Source organism: Phodopus roborovskii, unplaced genomic scaffold, assembly GCF_943737965.1.
Source record: "Phodopus roborovskii unplaced genomic scaffold, PHOROB, whole genome shotgun sequence".
NCBI classification, from domain to species: domain Eukaryota; kingdom Metazoa; phylum Chordata; class Mammalia; order Rodentia; family Cricetidae; genus Phodopus; species Phodopus roborovskii.
In genome coordinates, this window is record NW_026126648.1 from 13,007,278 (window position 1) to 13,023,836 (window position 16,559).

Genomic DNA, 16,559 nt, shown 5'->3' on the forward strand with positions numbered 1-16,559 from the left:
CACTAGGTTGGTGTCACAGCTGTGGGGAGGAGGCTGTTGGCAGGGAGCTGCTGTACCCAGGGCTTAAATAATGCAGGCCATGGTGTTTGGTCCTGGAGGGTGATGATGGACATTCCATGGAGAGAGGAGGACTTAGGCATCCAGGAAACATAAGGTTTATTTTCTTCTCTGAAGGGTGCAGTCCTAGGACTTGCCCCCTGGAGAGGGTAGAGGCCCTCTCTCACCTGGCTAACCTTTTGCACGATGGCACAAGACAAATGATAAGATTGTAGCCTTAGGAGGAGGTGGTTCAATGAGCTCACTAAGCATTTTAGGCCCGACACTTCCAACAGTGCTCCCCTACAGTGCTCCCCTTGTCTGCTGAGTTATGTTCTGTGCATGGCTGTTTTGTAGACAAGGACTTTGGGATTCAGAAAATCGAAACAAAAGGCACACTGTCTGGGTGCACAATGGATAATCATCCAGGGCCTCGTGTCACATTTTCATTGTGGGACTAGGACACCCCAGCAGACACTGGCACAGACAAAAGACAGAATGTCCCTTAGAGACCAAGTTTCCCAAATGAGATAGCACAGTACATTTATCTGCCTCTCCTTCCAGCTACTCTTTCTTCCCTTCCTCTCTCCCTCCTCCCCCCTCTCCCTCCTTCCCTCCCTCCTCCCCTCTCTCTTTCCCTCCTCCCCTCCCTCCTTCTCTCCTTCTCTCCCTCCTCCCCCTCCTTCTCTCCTCCCCTCCCTCCTTCTCTCCCTCTCTTCCTCCTCCCCTCCCCTCCCTCTCTCCCTCCTCCCCTCCCCTTTCTCTCCCTCTCTCCCTCCTCCCCCTTCTCTCCCTCCTCCCCTCCCCTCCCTCCTCCTCCCCTCCCTCCTCCCCTCCCTCTTTTCCTCCTTCCCTCCCTCCTCCCTCCCTCCTTCCCTTCCTCTCTCCTTCTTTCCTCCATTTTTCCCTCTCTCCTTCTCTTCCTTCCTGCTTTTCTTCCTTCTAACCCTGTCCAGAGACCATAAAGCTTTTGTTTTCTGAAGAAAAAAAATATATATATTTCAGCCAATCATTTGATTCATTAACTCTGAAAGTTCTCTGAACAGCTCCATGGTTTATTTAATTTGGTCTCCCTGATACCTGGAAAAAACATCCCACCGAATGGCTGCTGGTAGCTATTAGTGTAATTACCAAAATTGTTTTTAATTACATGAGAAGCTTTAGTGACCGTTTCTGTTGGGAGGTCCCAAGAGGAGCGGTTACTTCTGTTTTTTAATGTCTATAATGTTGGGAAGCATTCTTGGCCTTGAGTGCTTCTCAGCTGCAGGGAAAGTTGGTGTGCATTCCAGGAATGCCAGAAAGACATAATTGAGGCTCCATTATCCTAAAATGTCTCCCAGGACCATTCCAGAATTAAGCTTTGCGTTCTGTAACATTTGATTTAGGATGCTCATAAAACTCTAAACGTCTCATGCATCTATGTGCTACACAGAGTATTTCTGGTTTGGTAAGGAACATGAATATTTTTGCAATCCCAAAAGAGTTTTGAGAAAGGGAGAGGAGTTTACTGTTTTTCCTGTCATCTACCCAGACCCTAGCCACAGCATCCAACGCTAGGAAACTTGACAGGACTTGAACGTCTTGGCTGAGTTTTGATCAGGCCCCTGAGGAAGCTTAGGCCTGCTATGAACCCATGTGACACTTATGGGTGTCCACCAGTACCATTTAGAGAAGGCGCTACAAAGCCAAGAGGAAAAATGCATTGCCTTGTTGGGTTAAGAAGCAGCTGCCTTTTGCTCATTGCTGTAAGGGGTGAATTAGTGAAGACAATGCTAGAGAGCATACCCTGGTGGTGAAGACAGGGAGAGCTGGCAGGTTCACCAAGCCTGTAAGCACGCAAGCCTAGAATCAGAGTTATGTGCTGGCCCATTCCAACATCTGCTCCATCTGTGAGCTGCTGGAGCATGGGAGAGGGAAGGTGAGTCCTGTGGATCTCCATGACACAGGGCAGCAATGGGATGTCCAGAAAGGGTCCCAGTGATGGTGTAGCAGAGATCAGGGACCTCAAACCAGACCAATGATTCTTTGTGATGAACCCCTGCCTGCGTGTAAAATGTATGGGTAGAGGGGTTTACTTCGTGACTCACTGTGTCACACTGCAGTTTCCATGACCAGATTTTCCCCTTCTTTTTCCCTGAAATTTTATTTTTGTTTTAGTTTGGGGCGGGGAGAGAAGTGGGTGGACTCGGGAGGCATGATGTGACAGACACAAAGAATAATAATTAAAAATAAAATTTAAAGGAAGCAAGGGTGAAGGGGGCTCTTGTCTGGAAGTCTTGCCCTCTGTTGCTCCATGAACAAGACTGCTCCAGCCTTAGCCCAAACTCAGTCAAACATTGCCTGTTTGATGTATGATAACGGGACTGGAGAGATGGCCCTGCCATTAAAGCCTAGGCTCACAGCCAAAAGTAGTAGGATAACACTGTGCTTTCTCTCTCCAGGTGGCTGGTTGGTTTGATTGCCTGCTTCCTGCTGACTCTCATTGTGACCTTCTTTCTCCTGGGCTTGCTGTGTGGTGTGTTTGGCTATGACAAGCGTGCCACCCCAACCAGAAGAGGCTGTGTGTCCAACACCGGAGGCGTCTTCCTCATGGCGTGAGTGTTTGCTCCATTCTGCCACTTGAAGGTAGAAATGTGAGGAAGAGGGTGGTGCTGGGTGTGGTTTTATGGAGCCTGGAGCCCCTTGGTTTCATGCTGAGTTCACGTTGCTTACACATGGTGGGCTCTTTTTTAAACCAGCTGTCCTGAAAAGTCATTTCCAAGTTGCTTAATACCCATTCCTTCGCTATCATCGTTCATTCACTCGTTCGCTCACTCAGGGGAAGCGGAGACAGCATTTATTGACTGGCAGCAGTACTGCTAACTTAAAACTCCGGGAACTTGATTTGAAGACAGATTTGTCAGCTCAGCACCCTTGATATTCAGACAAGTAGGCTGAATTAGGGACAAGAGTAGGCATCAGGTGCCTGACAGTGGGGAACCTGTGGTGGCGGGTGGGAGCGACCCCGCTTTGAAGACATCCATATAAAAGTTCACATATTTGGGGAATCTTTGGGATATTGAGACAAAGCCTGGCAGGCAAGAGCAGGGTGCACAATGAAGGCACCAGAACTTTAAAACTGGGATACAGGTGCAGTGGCAGTGACTGTCACCAAGAAAATGAGGTGGCCTTCAAGTTTTCTTATTGAAAATAGTGCTAGTATGTACATATCCTAGGGGCTCTCTCAAGTCAACAGTAACAGCAGTGTTTGCAAGATTGAGCTCTCCCTCCCGCAACTGTCTCTTCCCAGGGTAAAGCCCTGACTTCATGGTTCCCTCTTGTGGCTCTCTGCCTTGCTTCTTATCACTGGCTTCCCTTCTACCGCCCATTCTTTGAAGATTGGAGTCTCCCAGGCTGTTTGTCTCCTCAATCCATCCCCGGGGTTAAAGGACCATTTCTAAACTGCTAATTGCCACTACATTGTCACACTGCCGAGTCTCACCGGCAACATGACCAAGGTCCATTTCATCTTCTCCTCTTGCACAGATCACCAGTGTCCCGGCCACCTCCCTCTCTAGGGTCCCTTCCTCCCTCTACCTCTCATACAGCATTGCTTTCCATGTTATATTTCACTTATGCACTGACTTCTCTCCATCCACGATAGTCACATTAGGCCATTGTCAAGGGCCTCCATGGTGATGTCTCACCATGCTGACACCTGTCTAACTCATCCTTCACGTCATGCCAAAAGTGTCTTTCAGTAGCGAGAAATTGGAAGTTTTCCTCCTGTGCTTTAGGCCCTTGTGGCTCTTCCTCTTGGGATCTCCTAGCCCCCATGCACTGTGCCTCTCCATGGAATTATTTGCTACCCGTGTGCAGACAGAGCCACACTGGTCCCTTTGGAACCTCAGTGGTACTGAGTGAGTTACTTTATTCACTGCTGCAACACGGCACCTGATAAGCTCCTGAAGGGAGGAAGGGTATATTTCGGCATTTTGAGAGTACACACATAGTGGCAAGGAAAGTCATGGTAGCAGGAGCTGAAGGGTCACGCTATGTCCTAGGCAGGAAGCAGGAAGTCAAGAATGCTAGTGCTTGCTTCGTTTTCTCTTTCTATCAGTTGTGGACCTCAGCCCATGGAATCATGCTACCTACACTTAAGATAGATTGTCTCTTCTCAGTTATCCTAATCCAGATAAGCCCTCATATGCATGTCTAAGTGCATCCCCCACAGGCCCAGGTGTTTGAATATCTGGTCCCCAGCTGGTAGAGCAGTTTTGTAGTTTTAGGAGGTGTATCCTTGCTGGAGGACGTGTGTCACCGGGGGTGGGTGTTGCAGTTTAGAAAGCTTCATACCATACCTGGTGCACTCTCTCTGTTTCTTGTTTATGGTTCAAAAGGCAAGCCCTCAGCCTTTGCTCCAGCCTTTAGGCTGCTGCTTGATGCCATGCTTCTCCATCATAACAAATCATAACCCTCTGGAACTGTAAGCCAAATGAAACATTCTGTAAGTTGCCTTAACCGTGATGTTTTTATCACAGCAATAGAAAGCAGACTAGGACACTATCTCACAGGTATGCCTAAAGGCTTATCTCTTAAATGATTCTAGAGCCTGTCTGCTCGGCAGTATGGATCTCCACAGACACACTTCCTACTTAGTGTTTCTCTGCCATCTACATCCTTGTAGGAAGAATTGATTTTCAGCTGATCCCAGGGTCAAAGCTCTGAACCATGCAAGACCACAGGTAGACCCAACACTATTATTGTAAGGCTTCTGTAAGCATTTGCCATGAGCCCAATGGTAACCTCTCCCTCTCTTCATTGTGGAAGGTCAATGCATTTTTACCCACAAAGCACTGAAGATTTCAGGTCTACATATGATGAGTAGGAGAAATTAGTGAGAGCTAGCAACTCATGCTGTTTGTGTCTTTTCCAGTGGGGTTGGATTCAGCTTCCTTTTCTGCTGGATATTGATGATCCTTGTGGTTGTTACTTTTGTCATTGGCGCAAATGTGGAAAAGTTGCTCTGTGAGCCCTATGCAAACAAGAAATTATTAGAGGTAAATATGTTTTTCTTCTTATGAGGGAGGCTTGGGCAGACACTTGGGCCTCACTGCATCTTGTGGGTTGCATCAAGTGAAAGACTCAAGGTACTTTGCTCTCATTCAGCAAATTCTGCTTGTAATAGCTAGTACACACACACACACACACACACACACACACACACACACACACACACACACGAGAGAGAGAGAGAGAGAGAGAGAGAGAGAGAGAGAGAGGGAGGGAGAGGGAGAGAGAGAGAGAGAGAGAGAGAGAGAGAGAGAGAAAGAGAGCGAGAGAGAGAGAAGGTAGTAGGCTTAACCTGGCAAATATTGAGGAGGCAAAGTTAAGAATTGGATTTCAGGTTTGCTTTCCCCAAAGCCAACTCACAAAGACTCCAGGACTCACTTTCTTCATTAATATAGAGTTGGCTCACATGCCTGGATTCTAGGTGGCTTCCTAGTATTTTTCTGTAGATTTTGATTTGGTGTGTGTGTGTGTATGTGTGTGTGTGTGTGTATGTGTGTGTAGTATTGTGTATGCATGTATGGAGGCCAGAGGTCAATGTCAGATGTCTTTTTCTTTTCCACTTTTTGAGGCAGGGTCTCTCACCACATCTGGAGCTCATTAGTTAGCTATACCGGGTGGCTAGTGAGCCTGGAGGATCTGACCTTCTCTGCCCTCTAGCTTTATGTTACACACCTACATTCATCCTTTACATGGGTGCAAGGATCTGAACTCGGGTCCTCATGCTTGCACAACAAACACTTTACCCACAGAGCCCATTTCTGCAGCCACAGAGCCTGACGTTTCTACTTCCCTCTTTTATTGTATGTCTTCCACCTGGCACCAGTTATAAAAACAGGTGAATGACTGCACAGGTAACCAGTTCTAGCTTCAGATATTATTAGTCAAAGGATACTAAATTGAGAGCATCCATGGGCCTCATCATCTCTATTTAGTTTCCTAAGAAAACAGTGGTAGAACATTTCCTTCAAATTTTGTGTGTAAGAAAATAACTAAGCATAGGTGAACTTCATGTTTGGTCTTGGGTCCCATCCCTTAGGTGCCTCTTTATGTGTGTGAATATTTTAAAATCAGAAAAAAATTCTAAATCTGCAACAGTGTTGGCCCCAAGTGCTTTAGAAGGAGGGTGCTGTGCCTGTGTGTGGACAGCACATGCCCACACACAGCTATACTTCCCTTTAATCTATGTGGGAGAGTTGGAAGTGAGGGTTTATATTCTTTCTTTTGTTCTTAAGACAGGGTCTCAGGGGGTAGCCCTGGCTGCCATGGAACTCACAGAGATCTCCCTGTATTTGCCCCGAGAATAAGGGGTTAAGTTCATGTGCCATTGCACCTGACTGGAAAATGAGTTTTAGTTTACTTTGTCCTAAGAGACTGAGCCTATTGCTTTATGACTATCTCTTAATTCCTCTAAGCCAAATAGTCTAGTCCTTCTTATTCTAATATGTTTAATATGTTCAAGTTGCTCTAAAAATACAATTCCAGTTGTTCTGATTGATGCTATTCAGTGGTCAACTCATTTATTTGAATTGTGCTATTGTTTTCTGACTTGGGGTTTGAGATGAATAATACTTTTTTATTGTATGAGTTAGTGTACAATTGTCTTTAAAACGATGTTTGTGTTTGTCCCAGGTTTTGGACACTCCCTACTTGCTAAAAGAACAATGGCAATTCTTCCTCTCTGGCTTGATATTGAAGAACTCAAGCATTAACCTGACATTTGAACAAGTTTACAGGTATTAATCCTTGTAGTGGACATTTTCCCCCTGAAAATTGTGTTGTTGTTAAGAATGAGGATTTCACTTTAAGTGTTTTTGTTTGTTTGTTTGTTTTGTTTTTAACTTAATGGTAAGGAGGGAGTTGCAGTTAATTTCAGTGCCACACTATTTTCTAGTATCAGCAAGTTTCATGGAAAAAGACACCTCTCCCAAATGTCACGTTTTCAAGTGTTTGTGACCTCATCTCGGTGACTTATCAGTCCTCTAGTAACAATAAGGTGTGTTAGCAAAATCCTTTAAGAAGTCAGAGAGCGGTACATATCAGGGACACCACAATAGTGAGACAGCCTGTGTGTGCACTGTGCAGTCAGATCACCTGGGACCCAGTCTTGTTCCTGTGGCCCCAGACAATTTAATTTCCCTCCATTTAGTAAGGAACACAACAATAGGAGTCTCCCCTTGAAGTTGTTAGAGCCCGTGAGGTGCGCACGCGTTTGGAGTAGTGCTAGACAGGCTCTTAAGAACATGATGAAACAGTATGCTATGATTGTTCACTGGCATGCGTTTTCAACCCCTGACATGTAAGAAGACTGATAAAACATCCTGACTTCCACCACTAACAGCTGTAGGATACTAAATGATACACAGATTTCTCTAACCCCTTTACAACCTTAAATCTTCAAGTCCTAAAGTGATGGTATGGTAGACCTTTCTTGAGTGTAATAGACCCCTCATTAAAAAAACAAAAAACAAAACAAAAAAATCTTTAATTTGACTTCTCCTTGGTAGTGAGTTGGCGGAAAAAACATTCAAGCTGTCAGCATCCTTCCTCTGGAAGCATCTTCTTCGCTACAATGTTCACTCTTGGATGGAAGGAAGACCTGATCTCGTTCATGGTCCCATTTGGCTCTTTTCCACCTTCCGTAATAAATGTCTTTTGATGTTCAGCAGCCACATGGGTGCGCACATAAAAGCACCTGGTGACTTCCGTAGGTTTTTCCTTAGTACCTCAAATTCTGGGTCACCTGACAAGACACAGAAAGGGCCTGACCTCAGTCCTGACAGACTGAGGCTCTCTGCTGTTTAATACCATTCAAAGAAAAATTACTTTCTTTGCCTTCAGTTCATCTTTTAAAGTAAGTCTTAAGTAGTATGTGATAGTCCCTTCCCTCTAATCCTGAGGTAACTGACACTGTACTTACTATCCATCATGTAACTTTGCAGGAAGATAGTCTCTTATTAGCCTGACAGGTAACTGTAACTTGCCTTTCTCTCCTATTCCTTAATGAAAGTCAGAGATTTCCGTGTCCTGATCTGGTTGTGTTTTCTCTGTTGCTTCTGATAGGGATTGCAAAGGAGGTCTGGGTATTTATGCTACCTTTCATCTTGATAATGTTTTCAACATCAGCGAGAATTTAAACATTGAGGAGGTGAGTTGTTAGAACCAGTCATAAACGTGACCTTGTTTCACTACTAGACATGAGTACATTTGTTCCTTTTGGTTAAGGTTGATATGAAGTCCACAAAAGGTAAAATGCACCATTTTAATGTGACATTGAGTAGATTTCAATGGGTACAAAACTCTTATAAACCTGTCTAATAAAAGCGCTTCACAATGGAAAGCCATCACGCCCCCCTTAGTTCCTCTAATGGCCTTCCTTGATACCAAATGAGCAAGATGTGGGCTAAGACCTTCTCCCTTGGTCCTGCTTAGGATCTACTCATTCTGAAAGCTGTTTGCAGTCCTCACTTTTATCTATTAATCTCAAAACACCTTCTCACCCCCAACTAATTGTCTTTCTCTTCTTCACACTTTGAGTTTTTCCAATAGACTATGCAAGACCCTCCAAAGAGGTCTCCCATAAGAAACTTCTCAGGGAAACTGTTAATTTCATCTAGTGAACATGTTCTACAAGAACAAGCCTACTCACTTCCAAGGGATGTTAGTCCATCAAGACTAATTTACCTATTATCTTAGGACCCCGGCTTGGGAATCAGGCATAGAGAACTATGGTAGTCCTGTCCTCATTCCTTACAACTTAAGCACTGCCACCCCAGAACCGAATGAGTTATGTGGCAAGAAGCAGAAAGGATAGAATCAAAAGTAGAAGAATGACCATCTTAGCTGAGATCCAGCCCATATCCTTGTCATGTCTTACGATGCCAAGGAAATGCCATCTGAGGGCACATCGAACAGAAGAAAGAGCAATAGTTTCTGTTCCAGGTTTAGAGAGTGACAGGCTTGTATATCCTCAATCTCCCTGCGAGGAGGCCTTTTTTGGTCTTCTTGGCTTCCGTGATGAGTAGACATATCTCAAACAAGACCAAGGGAGAAGGTCCTGGCCCACATCCTGCTCACTTTGTCATCATGGGAGGTCATTAGAGGAATCAAGGGAACCATGATGGCTCTACAGCTTTCCAATGTGAAGACCTTTTGTTTGAAAGGTTTACATGAATTTTGTATCTAGCATGTCCCCTAAATATTCCCATAAACAAAGCATCATCTTGTGACCAAGTCCTAAGCAGATTTCTCATACTCCTTCATCCATCATACGATGGGCTAGTTTCCCTGCACCACGTTATGTAACAGTTTGGAATGGTAGCCAGGCATTGTGTACTGATGGAAACTAATGATTGGCTATTAGGACAACCCAATATCAGCAACGACATTCCCAGGATTATTGTCTCCCAGAAGGTATCTCCCATGCCTTTCCTGTTACTCAGGTGCTTGCTGGTCCCCTCCCTGGAATGCCAGCCTACTCTGTCCTTAGCTTCATTTGTCAAGAGTAAATGCTTAGACGTCATTTCTTCTCCACAATCCACTTCCACTGAGTCCTCTCTGTCCGTCTTCCAATGGACTTCATGTGTCCCTCTCTTATAATTCAGCCTCTTTCCTCCAAGGTCTTCAAGGTTGGAGATGCACTCTTACTTGGCTTTAAATTACACCTCCAGAGAGAATACTTTTGGAGGCAGAGAGGGAAGTAATTCAACCCAAAATATATGCATCTCTTTCGATCCAGTGTGGTCTCATTCCTCTTAAAGACACCAGGTGTGTGGCCTTCTTGGAAGATAAAAGGATGCTTTTGTTTCACACAGCAAACTGAAAAAATAATGAAGGAGTTGGAAAACCTGAATGTGAATATTGATAACATTGAACTGTTGGACAAAACAGGAAGAAAAAACTTGGAAGACTTTGCACACTCTGGGATAGATGCAATCAATTATTCCATGTACTTGAAGGAGGTATGAGCAAGAGACGCATGTATGGTCTTTGGGGAGAAATTAGAGTATTATACGCATGTATTTTGTATATCACAACAGTGGATTCCCATAGCATAAAGGTCAGTGTCTTAAAGGTCAGCAATTTAGTGGCATTTAGTATATTTATAGTTAGCACCTCCAGGCACAGCATGTTTTCATCACCCCCAGGAAACACTCTACCCATAAGCAGTTGTTACCCAGACCCAAATTCCTGGCAGCCACCCATCTACACCCTATTCTATAATCCATATAAGTAGCAACATACACTTTGTGGCTCCCATTCCTAGAGTCTTCCATTGAGCATGAATGTTACAGTGTGTATTAGTAGCATTTTTTTATGGGTGAGTAAACATAATACATATAAATAGAAATGCAAATGTTGTGACCTATGTAGGAGTTTCTAGCCTTATTTGGTTGCTTGACGGCTGTGGCCCGATATTCAACATGCTGCTTTTCGATGGTGTTCTTGTTGCAAAAGTGCATGCCTGTAACATGCCTCTTTCATTTCCTCCATGGTAGGCTGAGAAATCTCCTACCAAAGTGGACCTGCTGGCATTTGCCTCTTCTCTGGAAGCAAAGGCAGACCAGTTGGTGAGTTCAGTAGTCTTGTTCATAGCTGAAAAGGCAAATGTCGGTATCATCGTCTAGGAAGCCACAAAGAGGTCCCTGTCACCATGGCTTGACCTCGTCTCACAGCACTTCGCTAATGCATCAGAGGCCCCATTGGCAGCTAGCTGTCCCTTTGTGGTTCAGAAGGCTAAACAGCTTTACCTCTGCATGGGTTTTCACACATCAACACCACCACTTCAAGTACACGTGTACACACACCATGCACACGTGCATGCATGCATACACACATACATATGCACAGATGTATGTACACTCATACACGAGAGAGAGAGAGAGAGATACACACATGGGGACACACAGGCATACACAAATGCATACTCAGCATGTAGACGACATACACATGCAATGCAGACATATGCACATACATCTACACGGATACAGACACATGTACATACTCATACATATGGACATGCACACATACATTTGTACACACACGCTTTTCTCGCAGTCTGGAGTATTGACTGAGTTGTGCCTTTCATCACCAACAGTAGGCGGATTAGACTGAGCAGAGGAGCCATCATAGCTCATAGATTTGCCCACCATCAGATCTCCTGAGTAGCAGGACTGCTCTCCTCTAAGAAATAGCAGACTGTGGTGATAAGGGAGCTGGGCTGCAGAGGAAGACCCAGGATTAAGTCCTGACTCAGTCACTTCCTAATGCTAGTAGCCTAAGCAGGGTATTTCACTCACCCTGTGCCTTAGTTTCCCCATCTGTCAAAACGGAGGCAGTAATTATATGCCTTAGAGGGTTGTTATTGTCCATGTACTGACCATCATTTAAGTGTGAATTAACTTGAACAGTCTTCAATTGAGCTTTGGTTTTCTCAACTGTAAAACAGGAAAATTGACTAGCTGTCTCATTTGGAGGCAGGGAAAAGGAAACCATGGCCTCTGGTGTTTAGGCAGTGCTTTTGAGTGTGAGGGTTGATGAGTCCATGACTCTGGAGTTTGAAGCAGTAGGTCTAGATGCTGTGTCCAATGCCAGCCCGATTCCTACCGGTGTCATAATTGTCTAAGTGGGGAACCTGTGGTCCTGTGGTGTCTTCTGGTGTCTTTTATGGTTAAAGAGTATGTTAAGTGGTCCAGAAGGGTGGTGTTGAACCTTTTGTCTTCTTTTCCTTGTAGCCTGATGGAAAGTTGAAACAGGCCTTGAAAACAGATGCACAGAATATTAGAACCATTCACCATCAACAAGTCCTTCCTTTGCAGCAATCACTGGTAACAATCAACAACCTGTGGCATTTCATGGTAGCCTGAACGAAATATAGCCACCTAGTTATTTAGTTAACGTGGAGATTGCCTGAAGACACACACTTATCTGATGGAGGGCCCAACCACTCAGCCTCAGCTTCAGATATGGAGCCGGGCTTTAAAAAAACCACAGCCTTAAGTCAGGCCTTTCTTCCCTGTGCGTCCCTCCGTTCCTTCCATGAGAGTGTGAGCCCTGAGGTGTGCCCCCACACCTGTCTCCAGCTTGCACTCCTGCTGGTGGGCCTCCCGGGCAGTGTGACTGTGCTCTGGGCTCATGCTGACATGTTCTCTAATTCTTTTTCTCCACACTGTGCTTAGAAATACGTAAAGGTGAGGGTGAGTACTTCTATTTCCTTTACCTCGGTCGGCTCCCTCCATGGCTGTTACTCTCTTCTCTATTCTACCCCCAACTTTCTGTTCCCTAACTTCTAATGTAACAGAGGTAGTTTGTAGTTTGGAATCACACAGATCTGGTTTCAAATCCCTCTTTGTCTTTCTAAAACATAGTGACTTCCCAGTGCCCTCCTCAAACAATAAAGTTTCAAGTAATAGAAGCAGAGAGGATGATGGGATATTAGGGGTGGCTATCACTTGGTCCATGGAAATGGACGACTGCTGAACATGGGTACTCAGAAATCAGAGGGAACAATGTTGTGCTTGTTCCTGAGTCTGTTTGTGGATGTGAAAGGGAGAACTGTGTGGAAAGTGGGCCTCTATGTCAGCGACTCAGTTTGCAAGTATACAGAAGTCCATCCTCTCCAACACAGAAACCTTTGGATGTAGTTTTCACTCTGGTTGTCTCTCTGTCTTCTCCTTATTTTCTAGTTTGCTAGAGTTGCACAGGGTTCTCCCATTGGACTCATATACGTTTTATTCTGGCTTCTTACAAGTCCCTGTCTTTATGCACAGCCCAGAAATGTAGAAATGTAGAAATGTAGAAAGCACACTCATTGCTGTTGTTTGCATTTTCCTTCTGTGCTTTTCTACAAGTTGACAGGACAGCCTGGTCTCTTCTGAGCTAGAACAGCCTGGCCACAGATCTATCATATAAACCAGGGGTTGGCAAACTGACCCTTATCAGCCATAGCCTGACCCAATCCAGCCTGTTGCCAGTTTAAAAAAAAAAATACATTTGACACAGCCATTGTAGCTGTGGTAAATATGGCCACTCTTGGACATAAGAATGGAATATGGTGCCAGGAGGTAGTGGCACACACCTTTAATCCCAGCACTCTGGAGGCAGAGGCAGGTGAATCTCTGAGTTCAACGCCAGCCTAGTATACAGAGAGAGTTCCAGGACATCCAGGACTATATAGAGAAACTGGGTCTCAATAAACAAACAAGCAGAATAAGAATAAGAATAGAATATTGCCCCTAAAACTAGAACTATTGTGGCCTATTACAAATGAAGTTTGACCTTTTAACCCAAACCATTCAAGTAAACCACATGTGATAGGCAGACTCTGCTTTAATAATGCTTTTCCCACTGACTATACCTATTTTGAAGGTGTTCTTGTATGCTATGTGTGTGATGCCTTGCCCTTAAAGCCTTTGGATGTGACCCTGTTTTCCTTCTACGGGTTTTCTTATCTACCAATGGTATATAAAATCCATGTCGTCGCTCATGGCTGTTGTACTTTCTAGAATGCGGCCAGTGTTCACATTTGATGTTTGTGTTGGGTTTGATGTTTGTGTTGGGAGAGGGGCTGAGATAAGGTCTGTGTTCTTGATGCTTTGGATACAAATTTTGAAATTTTTTTTTTCTTTTCTCCACCAGAACACTTTAAAACAAAGTGTCTGGACACTTGAACACACGAGTGAGAAGTTGCCGGTAAGGGTTTTGGTTTTCTTTCATGAGGTTTTATCATCAAACATCACACCTACAATTTCAGAGGTATTGGTTTTCATAAGAAGTTTAAGTTATCAGAAGGTGTTGGGAGCATTTTCGAGTACCAGACTTGGTTTTCCCATGGCTGCCCTTCTCCTGAGTGATTCTCTTGATGCAAGTCTCAAGTCTGGGTCTTGCTGTACAGGAGGCGAGCTTCAGCATGGACACTTTTGTAAAGAGTGTGCTTTGGACCACACATGCTCACCATCACTGCTGGGCGGGCCACAGGCTTTTCTACTCACCCACCCTCTAAAAGACTCAGCCTGGAAGAGCAGACTCTTGTCTGAGCTGGTGGGGAGCAATGGTTGAGAGTTTACATCTGATCCATGAGCATGCAGAGGGAGAGGCAAGGATGGACAGATGGATGGAGGGAGGGAGGGAGGGAAGGAGGAAGGGAGGGAGGGAGGGAGGAAAAGAAGGAAGGAGGGAAGAAGGACACAGACAGAGAGCACTAACTGGGCAATGGCATGGGCTTTTTAAAACTCCTACCGCCAGTGACACACTTCCTCCAACAAGTCCCCACCTCCTAATCCTTCCCAAACTGGCCCATCAGCTAGAGACTAAGTTTTCAAATACATGAACCTACGGAGGCCCTTCTCTTTCAGTCCACCATAAGGTGACACCCCAGACAGATTTACTGTTTGTGGCTTTGTGGGGGATCATCTCAGTTATCAAACAACAACAGAATTACAGAAGCTTAGGGCATGAGCAAGAGCATGAATTGCCTTAAAGCCAGTGCTCAGAATTCCATCACTTGTCTTAGATTCCACCAGTTGAAACTAACCACTTGGCCATAACCATTGTCGTCATCATGAGGTAGAGAAGTTCTTCCTCAGAGTGTCTGTGGCATGGGTGTCATGGATACTCAAGTCCCTTACATCATTTGCACAATATGTGTGGTTAACATAGATTCTGGTGTACTGAAACCACCTCTAGATTACTTACAACACTTAACGCAGTAGAAGCATAATGCAACTGGCTGCTATCCTGTATTATTTAGGGGGAAGTGATCAGAAAAATCTTTACACCTTTGGTAAACCTCTCCCATCCCTGCCACAAAAGGTTAAATGAGCCAGGTGATGGTGGCACATGCCTTTAATCACAATACTCCAGAGGCAGAGGGAGGCAGATCTCAGAGTTCAAGGCCAGTCTGGTTTACAGAGCAAGTTCCAGGACAGCCAAGGCTACACAGAGAAACCCTACAAAAAACAAACAACAAACAAACAAAAAACCAGGCTAATTGAATCCCAGATTAAAAACTCCTAGACTAAAGGGCTGACCATGTATCATCCTACTACAATTGGCAAGCTGTGCCAGGAAAGGCAGCAGTCACCGTGAAAGGTTCATCACGCCACCACGAGACATTCCCTGGGGAAGCAGCTAAGTCCTGAGGCTGCGCTGTGTTCATCTTGTACACAGAACTGCAGCAGATTCATCAGAAAGAAGTATCCTTGCTGAACTGGAAAGACTGCTCATAAGAGCTCTGGGGTGTGAACCCCACAGTTTAAAAAAAGGGGGGAGTTTTACTTTTTTTCAGTGAGCCAAATATTGTGACACAGTCCCTGTGAAGACCAATAGGTCTGCTCTGCTCCAGGGCCATGCCTGTGTCTCTGATACCAGCGCAGTGTCATACCTGTGTGTTCCATGCTAAGGGGATCTGGAGGCATAGTGATGAGCTCAACATCTTTTCTGGAACCCTCTGCACATCTAGGATGGGACCTGCAGCCCCATATTGCACCCATTAGGGTCCAGCATAGGATATGAGAGGTAGACAGAACTCTGTTCTGATGCACCTGCCCAGCTGTGTCCCCGCCACCCCCACCCCCACCCAGACCTCTGTGCAAAAGGAACCCTTTCTTTGTAACAAGCTGTCATTTGGGTTTTCAGTGACTGAGTCTTGGTGCAACAAGTTTCAGTATTAGAGATTTTTAGAAGACGGAAAAAACAAAACAAAACAAAAAAAACTAGCTAGCTGGGCCACCTCGAAGGAAGTCAGTTGTCTCCTCTGAAGGGAGCCCAGCAGTGTCCTCCTTCAAGCCATTAGAATTCTCAAGCAGCCAATGATTCCCATCAAGAACTCATTGGGTATATAGCACCGAAGTGTGTCCTCACTCTGAGCTCATCTCTTCCTCCTATCCTCAGAGGACTAAGCCAAGTCTCGATGTTATAGGCCCTGGTCACCAGACAGTTCTGTGTCTCTGGATGGGTTAAAACAGTTACATATTAAATAGAAGGTCTTGGGATTTACCTCCGTGGTAGAATGCTTATCTAGAAAACACAGGCCATGGGCTCCATCCTCACTACCAAAAAAAGAAAAGAAAGGGAGAAAAGGAGGTGTTTTTTTATTTTTAATGACTATAACAAACATGCACAGACCCTCAGTTTTGTTATTATTAACACTCACAGTGTTGTATGTCAGCTACTGACATAGCAGGTACATTGTACTAGATATCAATGTATCCAAGCAGATTGCATGGGTTATATGACACTACCACTCCATTTTACAGAGGGCCATCCATGGCCTGAAGATTTTGAGCAAGGGGAATAGGGATCCTAGAATCAGCCTCCCTGGGACTCTAACTGATTTGAAAATCATCTAATTAAGTTCGTGGTTCCCCTTCCAATTATTGTATTTTCCAGGAGAAAGTGAGCAAGATCATTGCATCTTTGGATTCTGCTCAGAATTTCCTCGCCAGTAACATTTCTTCCATCGTTATTGGAGTAAG

General features: G+C 44.8%; 1 protein-coding gene across 1 annotated transcript in view; it reads left to right on the forward strand.

Annotated features, from left to right (window-relative positions):
* Positions 1–16,559, forward strand: part of Prom1 (prominin 1) — a 90,623-nt gene that overhangs the window by 62,173 nt on the left and 11,891 nt on the right. Inside the window, exons 11-19 of the mRNA XM_051174042.1 lie at positions 2,478–2,630; positions 4,952–5,075; positions 6,718–6,821; positions 8,149–8,233; positions 9,900–10,046; positions 10,584–10,655; positions 11,820–11,912; positions 13,723–13,776; positions 16,474–16,554. Coding sequence (XP_051029999.1) covers positions 2,478–2,630; positions 4,952–5,075; positions 6,718–6,821; positions 8,149–8,233; positions 9,900–10,046; positions 10,584–10,655; positions 11,820–11,912; positions 13,723–13,776; positions 16,474–16,554 — 913 coding nt within the window. The remainder of the gene's footprint in view (positions 1–2,477; positions 2,631–4,951; positions 5,076–6,717; positions 6,822–8,148; positions 8,234–9,899; positions 10,047–10,583; positions 10,656–11,819; positions 11,913–13,722; positions 13,777–16,473; positions 16,555–16,559) is intronic.